General features: G+C 45.0%; 2 protein-coding genes across 3 annotated transcripts; both read left to right on the plus strand.

The window, feature by feature from the left end:
* Nucleotides 1-22: 22 nt before the first annotated feature.
* On the plus strand, nucleotides 23-18,876 carry MAPKAPK5 (MAPK activated protein kinase 5). 2 transcript variants are annotated; one of them, XM_015877786.2, is made up of 14 exons: nucleotides 23-255; nucleotides 3,867-3,940; nucleotides 5,032-5,107; nucleotides 5,414-5,511; nucleotides 6,465-6,573; nucleotides 8,048-8,137; nucleotides 8,665-8,760; nucleotides 9,368-9,448; nucleotides 11,419-11,606; nucleotides 13,833-13,953; nucleotides 14,095-14,225; nucleotides 14,828-14,949; nucleotides 15,278-15,382; nucleotides 16,017-18,876. In XM_015877786.2, exons 1-14 carry the CDS (start codon nucleotides 220-222, stop codon nucleotides 16,109-16,111), a joined length of 1,422 nt encoding a protein of 473 aa, XP_015733272.1. In that variant the 5' UTR covers nucleotides 23-219; the 3' UTR covers nucleotides 16,112-18,876. The 2 variants fall into 2 exon arrangements, with proteins under 2 accessions (XP_015733272.1, XP_015733273.1); XM_015877787.2 differs by having other exon boundaries at nucleotides 25-255; nucleotides 14,828-14,943; nucleotides 16,017-16,218.
* Nucleotides 18,877-19,052: 176 nt separating this feature from the next.
* Nucleotides 19,053-22,380, plus strand: LOC107321150 (disintegrin and metalloproteinase domain-containing protein 21-like). Its single transcript, XM_015877776.2, is given in 2 exon segments — nucleotides 19,053-19,931; nucleotides 19,933-22,380. Coding segments are annotated over 2 exon segments (2,415 nt in total). The 5' UTR covers nucleotides 19,053-19,821; the 3' UTR covers nucleotides 22,238-22,380.
* The last annotated feature ends 67 nt before the right edge of the window (nucleotides 22,381-22,447 follow it).

Below are 22,447 nucleotides of genomic sequence, written 5' to 3' on the forward strand. Positions count from 1 at the left end.
AGCGGCGGCTTAGTGCCCTTGCTGCCTTCCTTCCTGCGGCGCTGTCCCGGCCCCCTCCGGTCCGGCCGGTTGGGGATGAGGCGCTGCGGCTCGGCCACAAAGGCTCCCCCGGGGCTGCCCGGTGCTTAGCGCGGCCCCGTCCCGCTGCTGCTCCTCCGGTCCTCGGCCCTCGGGCCCGTGGTGGGGACGGGCCGGCGGTTCCCGGAGCCCCGTGGGAGGATGTCGGGGGATCCCGAGATGGATAAAGCGATCAAGGTAAGGAGCGGCGCTCGGCATCACACGCGTTGGACACCGGTGGCCGCTTCTCGGTCATCTCCATCGGTTACCCGGGGTTGGTCGCTGACAGCAGCACCGAGGGATCCCTGAGCCCATCTGCGGGGTTGGGCGGGAGGAACCGAGGGGAACCAGTGGGGAAAGTTTGAAATAGGGCGCTGTAAAAGTTGTGGCTGACCCGCTCAAGGCAATGGAAGGATATTCGGGGTTATGTGGACGATGCCGTGTGTTCTGTGGGTGATGTGCACACAGTCAGTGCAGCTTCTGCTGCAGCCACCACCTCAAAGCACAGAGCTCACACCAACAGGCAGAAGCTCAATCAAACCTGAATGATAAACTAGAATCTGTGGAGCAGAGATCTCAGCAAAACGCCTGAAAGAATCAAAGGATGGTTTGAATTGGAAGAGACCTTTATGCCCCCCAGCCTCACCCCTGCCGTGTGCTGGCTGCCCCCCAGCTCAGGCTGCACAGGGTCCATCCGTGGCCTCAGGCACCTCCATGTCTGGGGCACCCACAGCTCTGGGCTCTCTTCTTTCTGAGTGAAGGATTTTCTCCTGACATCTGACCTAAATCTCCCCTCTTTTACTTTAAACCTATTGCCTCTTGTCCTGCCACTATCTGCCTGTGTAAAAAGTTGATACTCCTGCTTATAAGTTTCCCTCAAGTCCAGGAAGGTCCCTGGAGTGTTCTCTTCTCCAAGATGGGACTGAAGTAAGTTCTGTGTTCAGACAGATGCCTCAAAGCCAAAGTACTTTCCTGATTCTGTTCTTTATCTGAATCCCTCTGAGCTGAGAGGGGCAGGAGCAGAATCAGCGCTGTCCCTACACCCGTACAGCAGCTCTGATATAGATCTTTATATGAAATACTTAAAAACTGTTTTGAGAGTCTCCTGGATAGCTGCTTCAGCTGCACTGTGCTGAGGCTGACAACAAAGCAGGGAGCCAGTATATATCAGCCTTGGTGCTGGAGCTCGTGGTTAGGTTGCAGGCTGATGTCTGAACTCTGGGCTCAGAATTCTTCCCATTTTGTTTTGTTAAAATGCAAAACCCATGTCTTTCAAATCAAACTGATCTCCAGCAGTGAAGAACTGTGTTGGACTTCTCTTGCACTGATTATTTTTCAATAGAATGAATCACAGAATGGCTTGGGTTGGAAAGTACCTTAAAGATAACATAGTTCCACCCTCCTGCTGTGGGCTGATTGCCACCCACTATACCAGGTTCCCAGGACTCGGTCCACCCTGGCCTCGGGCACTTAGAGGAATGGGGCATCCACAGCTTCTCTGTGCCAGAGCCTCACTGCCCTCATGCTGAAGAATTTCTTCCTAATGTCAAACTTAAATCCCTCCTCTGTCAGTTTAAATCTATTGCTCCATGCCCTATCACTGTCAGAGCCCAGTGAACTTTGTAAAGATAAATCCTGCAGTGGCGAGTAATGGAGGAGGTTGAAAATGCCAACACAGGGGGTGTTTTTTGGTAGATCCTTTTGAAATTCATTTGTCTTACTAAAGGAAGCATTTATGAAGCCATCCAGGCTCTGTGACAGATAACACTGTACAAAGAGACTGCAGAGAGTCTTCGGCATGTTGTATTACCACCACTTGATCTCAGCCTGGATCCCTCAGTTCCTTCAGTTCCAGCTGGGCCAGGTCACCCAGGCAGCCCTGGGGCAGCGCTGCTGAAATAGATGTTGGTATTTTCAGAGGGCAGATTTTTATCAGGGTGTTTCAAATATTTCACTCTGTTTGGATGGGATGAGTCAGTGTTGATTTACAGCTCTGTACTGGCTCGCTGCTGGGTTTGGAGCTTCTGTTTCTGTACTAGGAGATGGAAGCAATATTGTGCATTAAGGAGAGTGTTTTTTCATTACTGGATTATTCTTTCTAAGTTATGAAGCTGCTTTTGAATGAAGGTTTGAATCTAAATAAAAATGCAGGGGGGAAAAAAAAAAGTTGGGTTTTTATTTAGAACAACAGTGAATGCCCAGAATGTGCAAGAGGAAATACTGATCTGCAGCCATTGAGTTTGTTCTTCAGGAGCTGAGAACTGCCAGATCTTATTCTCACTTCATCTGATTCTTAGATCACGCGCTGTCCAATTCCCATTCCTCTGCCTTGTTCTCCCGACTCAGCTGAAATGGGGTTTCACTCAATAATGTTCTTCTGAATTTGTGCTTTTGCTTGGGTTGTGATGCCTTTGGTTCTCTGTGTCTGATGGTTCTCTGTGTCTGAGCAGCAGGAAACTGAAGTTGGCTTTTCCCTTATGTGCTTCTCACAAGGTAGTGAAATTTGTGTTAGTTTAATTGATAGAAGCACAAAGAAGCATTGTCTGCTTTGTAAACAATAAAGCACTATAATCCTGTGTTCCTGGGCTTTGCTTTTTCCCCTTCTTTATTTTAAAACCCCACCAGAAATCTCCACTTAAAAACTACCTTTCACTTTTTCCTTTCAAGCTGTCATCCATGATCTATGCAATGTCTACTCCAGGTTACTTTTTCCCTTTATCTCTATCTTTTACACTCTCTAACCCCTCCAGCTCTTGCCTTAAGGATCAGTTTTCCTCTGGCTTTGTTTCTGACCCATGTGGCTTGAGGTTTGTCCGCAGTGTGGTCAGTGGGACCACAAGCTGTGGGTCTGCCTGTGCCTTCAGCAGCGCATCCTCCATTTGTACCATGATTGGATGCTGAAGTTCTGAATGAAAATTAATGTAGGCAGAAAAATCTGACCCCCTCAAAAAAAACTTGCTTCATGTGTGGTTGACTCTTCAATATTTTCCTAAGCATTTCCTTGCTTGTTCAAGCATCTCTGGAGTCAGCTTCTGCTACCACCTCCCTTGCTTGGAGTCGATCAGAAAGCAGAGCTTTTGGGGAGCCAATTCTGAGCACGTGTGTGATTTGTGACCCCAGCATGCACACACCGTTCTGCACCCAGTCTGCATTTTTCAGTGCTCCCATTTGCACCCCACAAACGTTAGGACATGTTTAAACGTGGCCACACCCGGGCTGTGTCATAAAAAAACCCCTGCCCTGGTTGTATGGATTTGGACAAAAGGATTATGAACGTGAGCTTGGTTCACTCTCAGACAAGCTAAAACGAGTCACGCAGCAGTTAATTTGCAGTATAATGATTCCAAAGGTTTGCAAACCTGAAGAAAACAGAAGAATATTTTCCATTACACTGTATGACCAAGAAGGATGTGATAATGCTGTAAATGGGCCTTTGCAATTGATCATTTGTAGGAAGAAAGCTGGATTTAAGGGCTGGGGTGGGGGGAGAAATATCCTTTGTACGCTTTCTGTGGTAGAGCAGCAAGATCCCATTTGCTGCTCTCAATAATCCTGCTTCAGAATGCCAGGGGGAGCAGCCTCAGCAGCACAGAAATCACCTTCTGCTGAGCTCTATTCTGTGAGCATTTGCTCTTAGGTTTAATTTTCCTAGGTGAAGCAGAACTGCAGAACAGGCTCTGTCTGTGCCCTGCTATCTGCAGATCAGCTGCTGAGCTGGGTGTTCGGGAAGGGCTGTAGTAATTTTGGTGGTTTTTGTTGTTGTTGTTGTTTTTCTGCTCTTTCCCCTCCCCCCGCTCCTTCTGGAATAGGAAACCTCCATTTTAGAGGAGTACAACATTAACTGGACTCAGAAGCTGGGAGCTGGGATCAGTGGCCCTGTTAGGTAAGGCAACGCACCTGTGGATCTGCACGTAATCTCAGCTGTGCAGAAGTGAGTATGTATTTTAAGTGTGCAAGGAGCAGAAGGCATGGCGGTGTTGAAGGAGCTAATAAATATCTCTGTGCTCATAGCAGATGTGTGAGCAGGGGATTGTCTGTTGCTGGTTGTGCTGGAGTAAAAATTCTGCTCACTGTTGCCATATTCCTGAAACCAATCAGCCCCAGGGATCAGCTGTGACCCGGTGGCACTGGGAAGTGCAGCTCAGGCACTAACGTCCTCCTGCTGCCCCATCTTGCTGCTCCCATCCCAGTGTCAATGCTGGGGCCAACAGCACCGTGTGCTGCTTTACCAGCTGCTTTTTCAGCTCCTCACACAAGGCCCGGCAGAGCGTGCACCCAGCACTGGGCTTCGTGTGGCTTTGTGACCACTGCAGGAGCTGGAAACAAAGCGTGCTCCCCTTTGGGAGCAGGAATTTGTTTTCTGGTGCCTGTGCATAAATGCATGGGAGCCTGGTGGGCTGGTGAGCCACCATTTATCTTTCTGTTCAAGCAATTGGTTTCTCATCCATTTTCTGTCACTGCCTCCGATCTTTATTAAAATACGCCTTTGTTCTCAACGCTTTTTTGCTGCCTGTTCATAGGGCCCTGCCTTCTGACGTAGTTCAACTGTTAATATTAAATGGGGGGAAGAGAGAAAAAGCGTGTGCAGCACGGCTGGTGGCCCTTCAAAATCAGGGTGTTCATGCAGAAACACTTGATTTATCACAGACACCATCCTCCGGGCTGGCTCTGTGTGCTTTGGGTTTTTTCATCACAAGTGGCTCTTGGGGATGAATAGAAGGAGCACATTCAGCCATTACCGCAGCTCCAAAGCGCTCCTCCTGCACTGCTGAAAGCAGAGCTTTGTGTCGGGTGCTTCTGCAGAAGGTGTTTGGTTGATGTGGAAAGCCAAAAGCTGAGGCTTTCAGCTGGGATGCGGTGATGGTGCTCTGTGTATCCCATGTTATGGGCATTCCTTGTAACTACACCTCAATTTGCTTGAAGTGTCTCTTTAACGTTCTTGCTGACCAAATAATTTTGTTGCTGTAATACCAGAGTCTGCGTGAAAAAATCCTCTCAAGAACGCTTTGCACTGAAAATCCTTCTTGATCGTCCAAAAGCTAGAAATGAGGTACAGTTTTTATTTGTTTTCTGCCATCTGACACACCACAAAGGCTCTCCCTTTTGGGGAACTGCTGCAGCAATTTAATATCTGCATTCTGCAGGTCTTACAGTGCAGGATTTCTTATGTATGGTCCTCCAGGCTTGTTCCTGGAACATGGGGGTGGGGATGCCCAGCCTTTGATGTTCTGTGTTAGCTGTATGTGTGCAAGAGGAATTTTCAGAGCTCTGCCTCTGCCCCATGCAGTGTAAGATGATCAGAGCCGCTCGGATGCACATCACTGCATACAGTGACATTTCTTCCCTTCTCTTTAAGGTACGTCTGCACATGATGTGTGCAACACATCCAAATATTGTTCAAATTATTGAAGTTTATGCTAACAGTGTGCAGTTCCCACATGAATCCAGCCCAAGGTAAGACTGCACAGCGTGTCTCATTCCCACAGCTTGATTTCCATATTTAGGTCAAGGTATAGTGGAGTTTGCTTGCTTTTTTTTTCTCCCTCTAATCACAGTGTGGCCAAAATGAACACTCATTGTGGGTTCCAAACATGATTTCTGTACTTTGGGCTAAACAGCATTTACTTTTTCCTGTTCCTGATGCCCAGGTCTTTGCATATTTAAATAAGCTTGAATCCCTCAGTACTGGCTTTGAGCACATCTTCATTTCTGAGGTTTTGCATTGGTTCAGTCTGTGACACCTGCATTGGCTGGCAGGGTAAAATATAGAAAAACTAGAAGTCGATTTCTTGAGGCTCTGCCAGTCCTCATCTCCTTGATTTCTATACTTTGTCCTTTGCAATTACGGCAGTAAAACTGTAAATTAAAATCAGGCGGTACAGCAGAGAATTCAGACTCAAAAGCATTAAAGATGACCCTCGACCTCCTGCTTCTCCCATGCCACAAACATCTCCAGCATGCAGGCAAGGACTGGGGCAGACAGGTGTAGGTGTGCTCTAAGCCAGCTCAGTTTCAGGCACTCTGCCTGCGTTATTACTCTTTGGAGGTGGAGTTGCACATTAACACATCTCAACAGCTGCCATACCCAAGCTGGTGGAAGATGTGAGTACAGCATGTGTGCATCTGTCTGAATGCACGCGTGCCCATGGGGTTTGTTCCAGCTGGAGTTGGGGTCCCAGCATGAAGAACAAACTGGGGGCTCCTGGCTGGCAATCAGCAAGTCAGGTATTCTGGGAGCCAGAAGATCTGCAGACGAAATAGCTGAAACAATGGCTTGGAACTGTAGAAGAAGCGAGTATGTCTCTATTTTTTGGCCTGTATCTGTAGATATGAAGTATGCATTATTAGCTTAGCAATTCTGTTCTTCTTTTTGATTAATTTGAATGTAACAAAATGCTTTTGAACAGGGCTCGGCTCCTAATTGTAATGGAGATGATGGAAGGGGGAGAGCTATTTCACAGAATCAGCCAGCACCGGCACTTTACTGAGAAGCAAGCAAGCCAAGTAACAAAGCAGGCAAGTTCACACCCATGTATGAGCAAATCCATGAATGCTAATGGCGAAAGGATTTAACAATTTCTTGGATTGGAGGGGGTTGGGGTTGGGGAGGTGGGAAAAAGAAGCTAAAATAATCCTCAGTTCTGATCCAATGATTGTTGCCTGCTTTGTTATAATCTGACAATGCTTAAGTTTCAATAGAAGGAAAGAATTTGAAGGTGTGGGCTAGTTCTGCCGTGTTGGGACCCTATTGTCTGCCATCCTTAGCAGTGGTTTTCCTAACATGGTTTACAGGACTTCACTAATGAGAACTCTTTCCTGCAGTCTTTCCCTGTATGCCTCACTATTGCCCTGAAAGCGTTCCATCTAGCAGTCCACAGGCTCTCACCAGACAATGCTTACTCCTGAACTCCAATTTGAGAATCATTCTTTGCTGTATCATAGACTTAGAGTTTCTTTCAGCTCTTAAATTGGGATAGCAGACTAAGACTTGTGTCCTGCATCAGTGGTTTTCCACCTGAGTTCTGTGTTTGGTTTTGTGGAAGAACTCAAGAGGACTGTCCAACTATAGCTCATGTTTTCTGTGCTGTTTGTTCTGATTTTGTCCTTCCCTCTCCATTTCTCTAGGCAACTCATTCTTGAATGTTGTGATTTTAGAGGCTCGATATTTATTACTAGACATTTTAGTGTCCACGGGCTATTTGTGGCTTAGCAGTGCGTCTGCTGTGACTAACTCATCCAGCTGGAGTAGGCAGGATGACAAAGCAGAAGGGTCTCTGTGGGATTCAGTGTGGGGAGCTCTAGTGTCAGTTCTCAGTTCTGGTGGGTTTGTTCCTTTAAGCCCAAGCTATTGGATGACTTGTGGCACCGAGCCAAAAAGCTTTATTCCATGATGGGGATAAAGGAAAGTGAATGTGAGATGAGATTATACAGCATTTGGTGTAAATTGACACCATTGTTTATGAATATACCCAGTACCTTCAAGAACTAAAGAATGAAGCTGCCTGAGTGGTAACTGTTAAGTTGGTAACAAATACAGTAAAATATGTTGCTGAAATAGTGAGGCAAGAACTCATGTTTGACTTATGTAATTGCTGAAGAGCATGCAAGCAAGTTCAGTCACCTAAGGGCTAGGACAGCGTATAAAAGAACACTGTCATGACCCATTTCACTTCTAGGAGGTGTAGTAATGCCCAGAGGCAGTCACACAAAAAGGGGTGGGAAACCCACTACAACTTAGCTTGTATTTTCTGTTTGCTTTGAGTGAAATGCAAACTGAAGAGCTTAGTGGGTTTCATCTCCTTGTCTTCATGCTTTACTGCACTGTTGCTCTGTACAGCCAGAGTTGTCTTCAATCAGAGCTGTACACAAGCAGAATTGAAAAGGTTGGGGCCTAGGCTATGTTGGCAATGTCCTTTTTAAAGCTACACTAACTCTCCAGGCTGAAGGAAGAGTTCTATAACTGCAGCTGATTTGTTGTGCCCTTTTTCAGATAGCTTTGGCTTTGCAGCATTGCCACTCACTAAACATTGCACATAGAGACCTCAAGCCCGAGAATCTCCTCTTCAAGGATAACTCTTTGGTAAGATTAAAACTCAGCATTGTGGGTTTTTTTTGCTGCTGAATTCTGTAAAAATGGCTCAGTGGTGATTTTCAGAGTAGTTTAAAAGTGTAAACTGATATCAATGCAATATTTTGGTGACAGAAAAGAATGACTTTTGGCTTTTTGTGTTTCCATACTCCTGTGTGGTCATGGGGAAAATCCTCTGCACCTCATGCCATTAGGATCTTTTATATATGCAATGCAGCTGCTTTGACTGGAGCATACATACCATGCCACTTGTTTCTTCCTTCTCTTGCCCATAAGCTGCACATGCAGTGACCCTTTTTGGCTCTTTCCAAAGCAGAGAAGGCAACTGCTTTGACCCAGAGTACCCAAGAGAACAAAGGTGGTTGTTGCAAAGATTGGTTTATCATCTTATATCTGCTTTGTGGGATGATAGGTGTATAAATATAAAACAGGAATACATGGGGATAAAGGTGAGATGAGTAGGAAGCACTAAGGATGTAGTAGAAAAGCTGATTTTGTAATGCAACGTCTCGTTTTAGGATGCACCTGTTAAATTGTGTGACTTTGGGTTTGCCAAAGTAGACCAAGGTGACTTGATGACACCACAGTTCACTCCATATTACGTAGCACCTCAGGTAACAAACTATTACGGTTTTAAGCTATAGGGGGATAATGACCTTTTGCTTGTGCCTTCACAATAGTCTAATTTAAAAAGCCCTTGCCATCTTATTAAAAGCTTCTGCATGCAGGAGTCTTGAGTGAATGTTTAGGAGCAACCTTTCAAGACTGAGTGCTATAGTGGGACACTGATCAGAATAGATTGTGATGCAGATTTCCCATATTGTGTGGTTGGTTTGGAAAAGTCCCTGCTTCGCAAATCCCTGTAGCTCAGGCTCATACAAGATTACATTCCAAATGATTGTGCAGAAACAATCAGGTTCTGTAAAGGCAATTGCTTCTGAGGGCAGTGTCAGAGGTTTACCAATTGACTTTGACTTGGCCTCCTTGTCATTATACATTGAGAGATAATTTATAGTTACAGACAGGCTGGTTTTTGTAGTGGTACTTTACCCACTTAGCTGAACTTTTCCCCCATGTCGAAACATGCTGAGCCTGGCAGAGCATTCAGGAGCTGTAATAAGGCCACCAATGGGTGGATCAAACATCTTTGGCATGGGCATCATTATTTGTGGTGTCTGTAAATTGTGTGCATTTTGCAATCTCCTCCTCTCACTGCAACAGGTATTGGAGGCACAAAGGCGGCATCAGAAAGAAAAATCTGGGATTATCCCCACCTCTCCAACACCTTACACATATAACAAGGTAAGCTGTGAGACAGCCTGCATGTCAGTGTCTTCAAAGCATTTTGTTAGGCTCTTTTTTCCCCTCCACAGATTCAGATGCTGTACACATAGTCTGTAAGTGCAGTTTGTCACCTAAGACAATGAACTTTATTGTCCCCAAATTTCACACGCTCGTGGCCAGGAGCAATAAAGTTGTTCGGGTGCCTGTGACAGCCAAACATCTAACTAGGTAGACATCTCACACTGAGCTAAAAGCAGGATCTGCAGGGAACTGGAGGGAAACATCATGTTGCTTGCTTTGTGGTATATGTGTGTATCTTCAGCTATAAGGAGATAATATCTTTGGGGCTGTGTGGCTTATTCAGTCATTCTGAAGGAAGGAATAGAGTGTTCACATCTACATTGGTATTCCTCCCCTTACATGTGCTAGGGCCAGCCTAGGTTTCATTCAGTTTACTGGGAGATCTGATACAAATAATGATCCATGCAGGCAGCTGTCTTTCTCAGTCAGGAGTGATGTGCTAAAGGGTTTGCATGTGTTTCATTTAAAAAGTACTACTTGGTCACTCTGAACTGCTTTCAGTCCTAGTGGCACTGACTAGAAAGGAATAGCCTCATCCTTACCTTGCCAAGTGTGACTCACTGCAAAAGCAACTTCTGGCATAGGCCTGGTTTCCCCAAATAGACTGTGCTAAACTCCCAGGTACCCCGTCCTTCCACTGCAAGTCAGAGCCTGGCAGAAAGGCCTGTGATTCACCCTCATGATCAGCAGCTCCATCCCACAGATGTAAATTGGAGGAAAAAACACATCAGTGATTTCCTGAGTGTTTTTGTTAAGCTGTGTGTGCATTGGATCAGATGTGTGTGTTTGTCATAGTAGAGGAGGCTGACTCTTGAAAAATAAAATCTCAGGACAATATCCAGAAAGAATTTAGATTTAGACACCTGTTTCCTACTTGCATACCTATGGTCCTATTGATGTCATTAGAAAGTATCTCTAGTCACTGGAAAAACAGTAAAAAGCACGTGGCTAAATAGAAATTAAGACTTCTAGATCCATTTGACTGACACAAATACCTATGTGGGATGTCTCTGTGGCCAGAAATGAAGGCTGTGGTTTAATGACCAGTAAAAGCTGATCCAGGGGTGCTCCCTCTGGAAGGAAACAGTCACACACCTTTGAAAACCCCTTTCTGGGTCAGTGCTGATCCAGTCAGAAACCAGCCTTGGGAGCTGGGGGTTCATGTTTGTCAACTTTGTCCATGTGGCTCCACAACCAGAAGTGCAGCATCTGTCCACAGGAACATTATGGTGCTGAGCAGCTGCACAGGCTTCTAAGGATGTGCTTCAGTCAAAGTCCAGGCAGTTATGATCCCTTCTTCAGAGTGGTTGTGAACACACAGATATCCAGATTCTCTTTTTTTTTCCCCCTCTAGTATCACATTCTTCAAAAATGCCTGAATGATATTCTGATTTCTGTTCTGACATTCAGAGCCAAGGGTTCAGCTATCCTGAGAGGTAATGAATATGCAGCTCATTCTGACCTCTGACGCACTGCAGTTTCCATGCAGGTTGCCATTGCCCAGCACAGAGTCACAGGAGCACGTTCTGTAAACAACATGGCTCAAGTGCTGGAAGAGTTCAGCTTGGCAGCATGGAGTTACCTTGTGTTTGCATATTTCTCAGGAAGATTATTTCAAATACACTTTTAAACCAAAATAGCAGGGAGAAATAGTGAGCAGGTATTATCCTCTTGAAGGAAAGAATACAACAACCAGCAGCTAAAAGGGAGCAAAATACTTAGGAAATGTTTCTGATGGAATTATGACCTTATAAGAGAGGAAGAACAAACCCATGAGGATGCTCAGATGTTCTTTGTTTCTGGAGCTGTGCTTCTGTGTCCATAGGGAATGACATAGAACATTTCACATAGGTACACTGCTGCTTGTTGCAAATTACTCCCCAAAGTGATCGTTTCCTTGCTTTCAGAGCTGTGACTTGTGGTCCCTGGGTGTCATTATTTACGTGATGCTGTGTGGATACCCTCCGTTTTACTCCAAACACCACAGTCGGACAATTCCAAAGGACATGAGGAAAAAGATCATGACAGGAAGTTTTGAATTTCCAGAGGAAGAATGGAGCCAGATCTCAGAAATGGCGAAAGACATTGTGAGAAAGTGAGTCAGCTGAGGAAAATGTTGTGTTGCTTCGTGCTTATATTGAGAAATGGGAAAATCACTTGACAATGCCTTATCACAAAGGGATTGTCTTTCCAGCGGTGGGGTGAATTGTCTGCAGCACGTACAGCTGAAAACATTCCTGTGTTCAGCACAAAAGAAGTTTGGTAAATGCTCCCCTTCCCCCCTTTTCTTTGTTCTCTGTGTACAATTTCTGATGACCCCCAAGTTGCTAAAGTGCATTGTGCTTTTATTCTGTCACTGACTGCATGCCCATGGGCACTTTCCAGTTGTACATCTCCTGTGACAACGTCCAAACTCCTGTAAAACCAAAGGGCAGTTGGGTGGCTCATAGGAAGTGGCCAGTTGAATCCATTAGTAGCTCTCCCCATCAGAGCCCTGTGAGCTAATATGCAGTTTCAAAGGAGTCTGAAGGAAAGTTAAGGTCTGTCACAAAGTGTCAGACTATGAGATGAGGTTTTCTGTGGGTTTTTTGTTCTAAATGCTGCTCAGGATCTGGTTTTCCTGTAATGCACATCTCTCATTTGAAGTATTTCAAACGTCGTGATCCAATGGTCCTATCTGAAAGCACAAATGTGACACTGATTATGTGCTGACCTCAATTATTTTTAAAAGAGTGACTTCTTGCCTTTGCATCACCAGAGGAACTGGAAGGATAAAAGCAATAGAAAGAGGAAAAAAAAAATCAATCTGTTATACAATTTAAAACTGTTGCTGTGTTTTGTGGTGCGATGTAAAACCTCCACAGGCTTAGCATAGTTTGGAAGGGGTGCTGAGTCCTGTTCGTAGCAGCACAGGAGAGCCCAAATGTTTCAGCAGATAAAGTGCAGATTATGTTGCAGTGAAAATTCTGTTTAAACCGAGGTCAGCAGTCAGAAGGTTTCATTGTGTTTTAAAATGGCCGTGAAACTCACTGAGTGCTGTTGCTTGGATTCAGTTCATTTCTCTCAATGTCTGAGTAATGTTATCAAGACTCACTTTCTGGTCTGTCTTTTCTGGCCAAAGAGTCTGAATTTGAACTTACAGTGCGGGAGTACATTTAGAATTGATATAACTTAGGAGGAGTTTGCATTTTATTTACGTGCATGCTATTCACACAAAGGCTTGCTTCTGGAGGTCCTATTTTGCATTCAGGAGGCTGTTTCCCTTCAAGCATGCCAAACTGATTTCTGACCCCAAGCTTTGCAAGCAGGACTGCTTGAGTATAGATGAGGACATTGAAAACTGATGGAAAAGGAAGGCATGTGACTTGGATTAACACTGAACTGACAGCCTGTCTGACAGCATGGCCTTGCAAGTGAAATGTTACGAGCCAGCCTGTGGTCTCGCTGATGTTCTGCAAAAGTGATTTCCACTTTCTTGGTACATTAAACAGTTCTGCTCTGCAGCCGGGAAGCTGATCTGGTGTATTGTCTGAGCAAGCGTGACAAACTGATCAACTCGTTCTGTTCCTAATTTAAACATTTGGAATACTTGTCAGTGCTCTGTGTGGAGTGTTAATTTTCTATTAAACACTAGTGATTATCATGGGAACGTGAGTTTATCTGCATAATCTCTTTCCAGGGTGTCTTTCCAGTAACATTTAATTCAGAGGGCTTTTCAGAGATTTCAGAATAATGTTCCTTTTCACTCTGTGTCGCTGTAGCTTGCCAAAGCATCCATTATTTGAGGCTTTTACAGAGGGGGAAAAAAAGCAAAGGGGGTTGCCCAGTGAAAGCGGTTAATTCAGAAAACAGGTTTTGAGCTCTGAAGCTTTGCCTTGCTTTACTATGCCCAGAGCCCTTGGTCTGCATAAAGGCTGTTGTGCAGATGAGCTTTAGACATGCGTTTCTATGGTGCATAGGTCTGGATCATTTCCAGCTTGTCTGGAAGATAATTTCCCATGTGGGAAGATGTGAATATAGAGTTCAGCTGAACACAGGTATTACTGAAATGGCCTTCGGTGCCTTTCTTTATGCTGAATTGCTGATTATGACTGAATGAGCTGTGACTGCGTTAAAATATCACTGCAGCAAGGCTCAGTGAGGCTGATGGAAGGTCTAAGCTGCCTTGAGGTCAGCTGAAGGGTTTGGTTTATTAGGAATGGTTTCTTTTTTTTTTTTGGTCTCTTTAGTGTTTAGAGATTGCTAAGTGCTCTGATCTCACAGAGCCGTGTGCTGTGCATCCCCAAGGACCTCTTTATGGACTGATGGATTCCTCTCCCAGGTTGCTGAAGGTCAAACCAGAGGAGCGGCTGACCATTGAAGGTGTGCTGGACCATCCCTGGCTCAACTCCACTGAGGCACTGGATAACATCCTACCCTCTGCCCAACTGATGATGGACAAGGTTTAAACAACGTTTTGTTTTATTAAGAATGATGCACAGAGGAGCTGTCTAGCTCCTGGGCAGTTTGAGTGTTGTCTGTCACGTCGCGGCCATAGCTAACATCGTCCATCAATTCACAAAGCATAATTCTTTTCATTCCAGGCAATGGTTGCAGGGATACAACAGGCTCATGCAGAACAGCTTGCAAACATGAGAATCCAAGACCTCAAAGTCAGTCTCAAACCCCTTCACTCCGTCAACAACCCTATCCTGCGCAAAAGGAAATTGCTGGGGTAACTCTCTAAAGCTTTTTGAAAGATAAGAACGTAGGCAGCTGTGACTTTCAACATGTTACAGGTTCATTCAGTTTTAATTGTGCTCCTGAATTTCTGATTTGGTTGAAATGTTCTTTGTGCAGAAGCGGATGGTTGGAGCAAGTCATAATTGCATGATATGGTGCCTCTTCCAAGATAGGGAAGTGAGGAAGGAGATGGAAGAGTTATTGTATTATATGACAGCAGAGCAGATCCATTGTGAGAAGATGAGTCAGATGTTGAGAAGGCAACATGGGAGAAAGAATTGCTATATTTTTTAACATTTATTTACCAAAAAAAGTCAGGTAGCCTCTCTTTGCTCGGGTTACCTGTTTGAAAAACAGAACTATCGATTTTGGGATTACCCTTCCATTAATTCAAATTAACATTTATTTTTCTTCATTTTCTTCATTTAAAATGGTCTCATAATGCAGCACGTTGTAATAATTAATGCTAAATTTGGCTCCTTTTTACAGCTTTCCAGACAGTGAAAGAGAGTGCTCTGCTGGTACAGTTATGCAACCAGTAGCAGACATGAGTTGCATTCAAATTGTAATTGTTCCTTCCCTGTTCTTTTGCAGCACTAAACCAAAGGATGGAGTTTACATCCACGACCCAGAGAATGGAAGTAATGATTCCAATGTGGCTCTGGAAAAGCTCAGAGATGTGATTGCTCAGTGCATTCTACCACAGGCTGGTAAAGGTTGCCACTTTTAAGAATGTTCCATTCCTAAATACAGCAGGCATTGATTTCTTTTCCTGTGCCTCAGGATCAGTCTGTGTCAGTACTGACCCTCAGTCCCAGTATGTCTTGAGAGGGTGTTTTATGTGGACTGTAGTGCATGCATAGTGTCAGCTGCAACATGTGGAGCTGTTAAAATTAACTTCCAAGCAGAAGCATTTGCCTTCAGGCCAGTTTCTTAGCTTGCATGAGGCAAGGGGGAATAACGGAACATATTGTTTACTAAGCGCTGGATGTTGCTCGAAGGCAGACTGACAAAGCTGCTGTTGATCTTTGTTCTCCTGAACAGGAGAGAATGAGGATGAGAAGCTGAATGAAGTGATGCAGGAGGCGTGGAAGTACAATCGGGAGTGTAAGTTGCTGCGAGACACTCTTCAGAGCTTCAGCTGGAACGGTGAGGGACTCCTCTTCCCTGGAGAATGGTGCTAATGCTGATGAATGAGTGGGAGCAGAAACCTTATTACATGGAAATGAAAACAAACTGGAGTTTGTGCTGGGCCTGGTGTAGGTTACAGCCCTTCTCCAGTGTGGATGTTTTAGAAAAGAGGCTTGAAGTTCTGCTTTAAAATTCCTGTTTGAGGTTCAGGGTAGAGCTTTTAAAGGCACCAGGTTGTTTAGCAACTTAGCACAGATAGATCTTTACATTAGAAGCTGCTTCAGCTGGTTTCCTTCCAGCTGCTCATTACCCTCGTTCTGTTGGAGCTGCTGCCCTTATCTCTGTCAGCACAACATCTCTTCTGCTCAATTTAGGGAGGAAATGGAATTAAACTAGGCCAGCTGCTTTTGGGACCGTTCAGATGGCTCCATGACAAAACAGAGCATAGTGTCAGCCAGGTTCACAAGGCCTGGCCATGCCTCTTCCTTAATGTTTTTTTATTTTAAGAGGACACAAAGATCTTAATTCATTTTCATGGCCCTACAAATGCTGTCCTTAGTGTGTTTTGTCTCCAGTCAGTGTAGGATGCCAGCAGTAATGGCTTTCCTCCTTATGCCCAACACCTGTTGACTACCTGTTCTTCTCCTTTCAGGCAGAGGATTTACAGACAAAGTGGATCGACTAAAACTGGCAGAAATAGTAAAACAAGTTATTGAAGAGCAGACAAACTCCCATGACTCTCAATAGCTGGAGCTTCTTAATCTTATTATTTTATTTTTTACCATTTAAGAGTTATTCTTTAACTGTAAAAAGTATTTTTATGTAAATTAATAAATCATAATTATTTCATTAAATTTCCATACTGCTTGAAAATGCTGTATAGTTGTAGATACAAAAAAAACCAAATCATTGGTACTGTAATATTTTTTTAAAACTCAGTTCCTTGAGGTATATATGATCACTTACGTACTGTTAATCGTAAGTCCCCCAAATGGGGCAAATTCTATTGTTAAAAACCATTCTTTTTCTTAATAACCAGTTGCAGAAGCTGCCTTCCATCTGCTATACATACAGCCAGCTGCAGTGACTATATATATGAAAAAGACAGCCAGTTTCTTAACACCCTGCTCAGTAAGTACTTGAAAGCAAGTGCTGTGAAATACAGACTTCATAGTTACCCTTGGCACCTAAATTCTGAGTCTTTATGTAGAGGCAACAGAATAGCTTTCTGTTCTGCTACATGACCCCAGAGCCACGGTTGGCCTTGCCAAGGCCACCTGAGTCCATATGCTAGCTGTGTTTTTCAGTTCTGATCAGTAGCTGCCTTTCTCTCTCCTGTAACCCATCTTCCTCAGAACTTCTTTATGGCCTAATGGCCATTCAGCATAAGGCTGCTCTTTTTATCATACTCTTCAACAGCAGAATCAAAGAATGTTCCAGTTACTTACATACAAGCTTTTATTTTCCTGGTGGGATCTTCTACAGACAACAGTAAGTATGAGGTCCATTTGTTTCGTCTTCGGAAGCTGTGTGTGTGTTCCATCCTATTCTTTCCTCTCTAGAAGGTCCAACACTTTGTTTCAGACTTATCCTCTTATTTGAAAGAGATCATCGTGGCAAGGGTCCTCGTGCTGCTGTGTGAACCCACAGCCATCCTTCTCTCGTGTCACCCTCTGGAGTCATAGCTCCTCATCTCTTCGAGGCCTTCGAGCTCCTCCTGGTGGAGCCACAGATGCAGGGCTGCTCCTTGACACACGTCCTCATGCTGCCCAGACTACGAGGCTGTCCAGGGCAGATTCTTACACTATTTTGGAACATTGGCTCCAAAAGCTGCTTTTTTTTTTGTTTTATTTTATTTTAAATGAAACAAACAAGTGAAAAGATTCTGTACATATTTCTAGTTTTCTACCTTCTGACACTTTTCTTTCTCTTGAGACTGGTCGAAGGCTTTTTATAGAGATATTTTGGTAACAAACACGTGCAGACATTGAATGAGTTTGGTCTGCAGACTGAAGTGCCAATTCAGGGCTATTAGTAATGACTCTTGAACATTATTGTTATATTTCATAGCTCGTTCATTTTGGGTTTACATTTACAAACTTGAGCCATGGATCTCCCAGTTTCCTCCTATGGCAGTCCAGCCTCCTTTTTTGTCTCTTTTCTATAACAGACTTCCTTGTAACCTTTAGCTTGGATGGCAAACCACTGTCTGACTCTTTCTATACAATTTTGTAAGCAGTAACTCAGTTTTTCTACATGAAGGAGATATTTCATTTCCCATTCTTCATCAGCACCTTATCAGCTTTGTTTTAATCCCACTGACAGTTTTCCAATGCCTGATTTACTGCAGAATGAGAACCACAGTCCCTAAGTTAACCATCACTTTCTCTGATGGAAACAGGGAGTTTTGGCATAAGCCAGAATTGTACTTCTGACACTACATGGAATATTTGTGTTCTGACATGCATCGATGACAGCTGTAGGGAATTGGCAGGAGATGAGCATCTGTCATTTCTTGATCTTTCATCAGCAAGTTTGTAGGCCATGTATTCATTTCTGTCCTTGTCCTAAATACCAGATCATGTCAACATCCGCACAATCTTGAAATGTAAAGATATTGCCTTTATAACTTGAAATCTGTCTTTTATTTGGGAGATATCTCATTGTGTGGGAACTTCTAAGCATGGCAAATAAATCAACAAGGAAATCACCAGGAATAGGAACACAGAAAATTCCCCACGTAAGCACTTTGCAACCCTGCCCTCCGAGGAGGAAAACGCTCTGGCACTTTCTTGGGAGCCAGAACTTCCATGCAGAGACATGGATCAGTTTGTAGCTATGCCATGCCACAGCCTGATCAGCTCCGAGCAGCTTGGGAGCATAGATAGGAGTAGGACACTGGGACAGGATTGTTCTGTGACTGATTGATTTGGTGCTAAAGACAGCAAGGCTTGTATGCTGGTGTTTGATGCTCTGTAGAGATTGCTTCAGCCTGTGTTGTACTACCTAGAGCTTAACCTACTGCTGCTTTACAGCGGGCTGTGAATATTGTAAATACCTTGAGATGGAAGGGTTGCGTGGGAACAAAGATGGCATTCTTTGTAAGAAACACTAGAAGGAAATGGGGAAGCCGCATCATTGGGTTGGTTGGTTTGTTTTCCTAGGGTTTTATTTAAGAGAAAAGTCTCAGAAATCATTTGACTTTTTCAAGACTTTATGTATATCTGACTTCTCCTGTGACTTGATTATTTAAGATGTATGTATTAAAAGGTTAGAGAACCTGACTAGAGAAAGATTGGAAATAGCAACATGTTAAAGTTTCTCTGTCAAACCTTCATGTTTTTCTTTTAGAAACTTGAATCTGTCCTCATCTACCACATTCAACTCCTGTGTATGAAAAACGTTTGCGTTTCTCCTTTTCAGTGTTACCTGTAACATGTTCGTTTATTTCTGATCAGTATTATATTGTAAATATTACGCATCAGTGTATATAAATGATTTTACTAAAATTATTAGCGGCCTCTTTTGTTTGGTCCCCAAGTCCCTTTAGGGCTGAAGGGATCACCGTGCTCCTGGTGACACCCTGAGCCTTCCCACATCCCCCCCTGCCCTAGCTGCAGTGCTGCGAAGCTTTGCTTTTGTATCACTGAAAGAACGAGAAAAGAAGGTTTTACCCAGCCTATGTCCTCCAAAAAGCTTTAACCACTGGCTGCCATCAGGTGGCAGCAGGACATCCCCAGTGCTCTGGGTTAACCCCGTTAGGGGAAACAGGATTTTTTTCTGGTAGCTACAGCTTCCAGGGATGGGAGGGATGAATCGTTCTGTGCTGCTGCAGTAGCACTTGGTGCTTCATGACATTTCACCCCCTGTTAAAGTCTTGACAGCTGCATTCTGACAAGAGCATTCCCCGGTGTAGGAGCAATGTGCTGCCCTACTGCAGGTGAGGCGGTGCAGGGACCTTTGGAAGGGCTGGCAGCTGGTGGGAGCCCAGGAAGCTGGTGGGGGAGGAGCAAAAGAACAATTCTCAAATATTCCAGGAGTATTTAAAGCAGCCAAACCAGCTGTGAGAGCTCTGTGAAAGTGAGACTGTCTTCTACATTTAGAAGAGTACACGACCCAAAGTATACCTCTCCCTTTCCAGCAAGGAAACCAGCCTTGAACAATTAAAACATTCAGTGACCTGCACTCAGCTGAGTGATGTGCCCTGCAAAGATATCCATCAACATGCACTACAGGCTCTCACCCTGCAGCTGAACCCGTTAGCAACCAAATCCTCACTGTTTTCCTGGTAATCTGCTATTCCTTTCCAGTGATGAATGCTTAATCCCCTTTTAAACAAATTGCCACAGCAGCACTGGCTCATCGCACTCTCAGCAAATAGGGTCAGCCTGAGCAGGGTGCAGCATTTGGGGTGTATCTAACGGGGTGCTGCTCCTACCTGTGCTGATGCCAGGGCCATGCCGTTGCCTGTACGCCCCATGGAATGTTTGCATTCAAATAGGAGCCGGACAAGCGGACACTCCCTGGGCCCTTCATTCCAGCTGGCAACCGTGGCTCCAAACTGGACGGTCAGGCCTTGTACCAAGGTGTGTCCCAATGGGCAATGGGGTTCTTACTGTACTGGGCTTCTCCTTCCTGCTCGTGGGGCTCCTGCTGCTATGTGCAGGCTGCAGCCCCCAGCCCACCTGGGGCCATACAGCCTATGAGATAGTAACTCCAAAGAAAGTCAACTCTAAGGCAGGCAAAGCCAGCCAGAGCAGCATGTCCTACTTCATCAGCATTCAAGGTGTGAATTATACCATTCACCTCAAACAGAAGAAAGACTTTGTAGTTAAAAACTTCCCTGTACTCACTCGTGACTCCGAAGGGCAGGTGATGATCGAGCAGCCCCGTGTGCTGGCAGACTGCTATTACCAAGGCTATGTGGAAGGCATCCCGGACTCCATGGTGACTCTGTCCACCTGCTCTGGGCTCAGGGGACTGCTGCAGATTGGAAACTTGAGCTACAGCATCGAACCCCTGGCAGCTTCCACCACATTTGAGCACCTTCTGCTGCAAAGGGAGGCGGCGGTTCCTGGGACAGTGATCTACAAAACACTCCAAGGAGGCAGGCAATTCCCAGGTTACAGGGCAGCACCCAAGCAGTTCCAGCCCTGGGGACCTATGCGGTACATGGAACTCATGGTGGTGGTGGACAAGGAGGGGTTTGATGCCTTTGGCACACGTATAACAAATGTGATGCTGGAGGTTATTGAAATAATCCATCTGGTGGATGGACTGTTTTCCTCTGTCCGCCTTCGCGTGGTATTAACAGTACTGGAGATTTGGACAGAGAAGAACCCTATCAGTATCACCAAAAACATAACTCAGGTCCTTCAAAGCTTCAATCGCTGGCGGATTCAGCATAGCCCTGCACACATCAAGCATGACGTGGGGTGTCTGTTTGCCTCGCTGGACTTCAGTAACAGTACAAGAGCATTGCACATGGGCAATAAATTAAACTTTGCCAGTGCATGCGATAGACAGCGCTCCTCTGCTGTTGTATCATTTGCCAAACAGTCTTACATCGACACGGCCGTCCATGTTGCTCACGAGTTAGGATACGTCCTTGGCATGAAGCTAGATGACAAACACTGCAGGTGTGGAGATGCCTCTAAATGCATCATGAGCCGAGAAAGCGCAGTGAGCTATGGATTCAGCAACTGCAGCACAAAGTACTATTATGATTTTATAACAACAGGGCAAGGAAAATGTCTGAATAACGTCCCATCATCTACAATGACACTTCTACCACAGCGCTGCGGGAACGGAGTCGTGGAGGACAAGGAGGAATGTGACTGTGGCTCAGAAGAACAGTGTAAATCAGACCCTTGTTGTGACAGCAACTGTCGAAAGAAGAAAGGAGCCATTTGCACTTCTGGAGGGTGCTGCAAGGATTGCAAGTTTCTTCCTGAAGGAGAAGTGTGCAGGAAGAGCAGCAATACATGCGACCTGCCCGAGTACTGCAATGGGACATCTCAGCATTGCCCAGAGGACGTGACCAAGCAGGATGGAACCACGTGTGCTGCAGATGGATACTGCTATTCAGGCAAATGCAGATCTCGCACATTACAGTGTAAGGACATCTTTGGTGAGAGAGCACAGCCTGCTCCACTACGATGTTTTGAGGAGCTGAACATGAAAGGGGATCGGTTTGGCAACTGCTGGGGAGATGGCACAGATACCAAGTTTCAGAAATGTCAGCTGGAAAACGTCCTCTGCGGGAGGGTGCAGTGCACTGATGTTAGAGATCTGCCTGAGACAGAAGATCACTCAAGCGTCATCCAGACCCCATTGGGAGATACCTGGTGCTGGGGCACAGAGTACCACGTGGGCCTGGACGCCTCGGATGCTGGGGTCATCGAGGACGGCACACAGTGCGGTGAGAAGAAGATCTGCATCAATCGGACCTGTGTCCCTGAGGAGAAGTACCTGACATCTCAATGCTCTGCCAGCAAAACCTGCAGGGGAAAAGGCGTTTGCAACTCTAAAGGAAACTGTCACTGTGATGACAGCTGGGCACCTCCCTTCTGTGAGTATTCTGGCTTTGGAGGAAGCATCGACAGCGGGCCTGCACCGGTCAAGAGAAAAGGGCTTTTCAATTTCATCATGAGGGTTACCTTGCTGACTGGCACTCTTCTGATACTCGCAGCACTTGCCATTGAATACATCAGAAGGCTTATGACAAACCAACTCTCGTGCAGCTTTTGTAGATGGTGTCAGTGCAGAAAGAAGGGTCCTGAGAAGGAAGAAAGTGAATTCAAATCATCTGAGAGTCACGACCCCAATGTAGGAGTTGATCTGCAGCAGCTGGGCTCAGACACCAACTCCTGACATAGGATCAGTTTTAAATGAGCCCTCAGCAGCTATGTAAGCACACAATTTGGGAAGCTCAGTTTCTTTTCTGTAGGATAGCAAAATGAAATTGTTTAGATAGACCTCAGTAGCAAAAATAAAAAACAACAACACTAGAATGACAGAGGGGCTCAGGTTCATTTGAAATACTAATGGTTTGCACAGGCAGTCACAACTGTGAGTAACACA

This window comes from Coturnix japonica, chromosome 15 (assembly GCF_001577835.2).
Source record: "Coturnix japonica isolate 7356 chromosome 15, Coturnix japonica 2.1, whole genome shotgun sequence".
Taxonomy (NCBI): domain Eukaryota; kingdom Metazoa; phylum Chordata; class Aves; order Galliformes; family Phasianidae; genus Coturnix; species Coturnix japonica.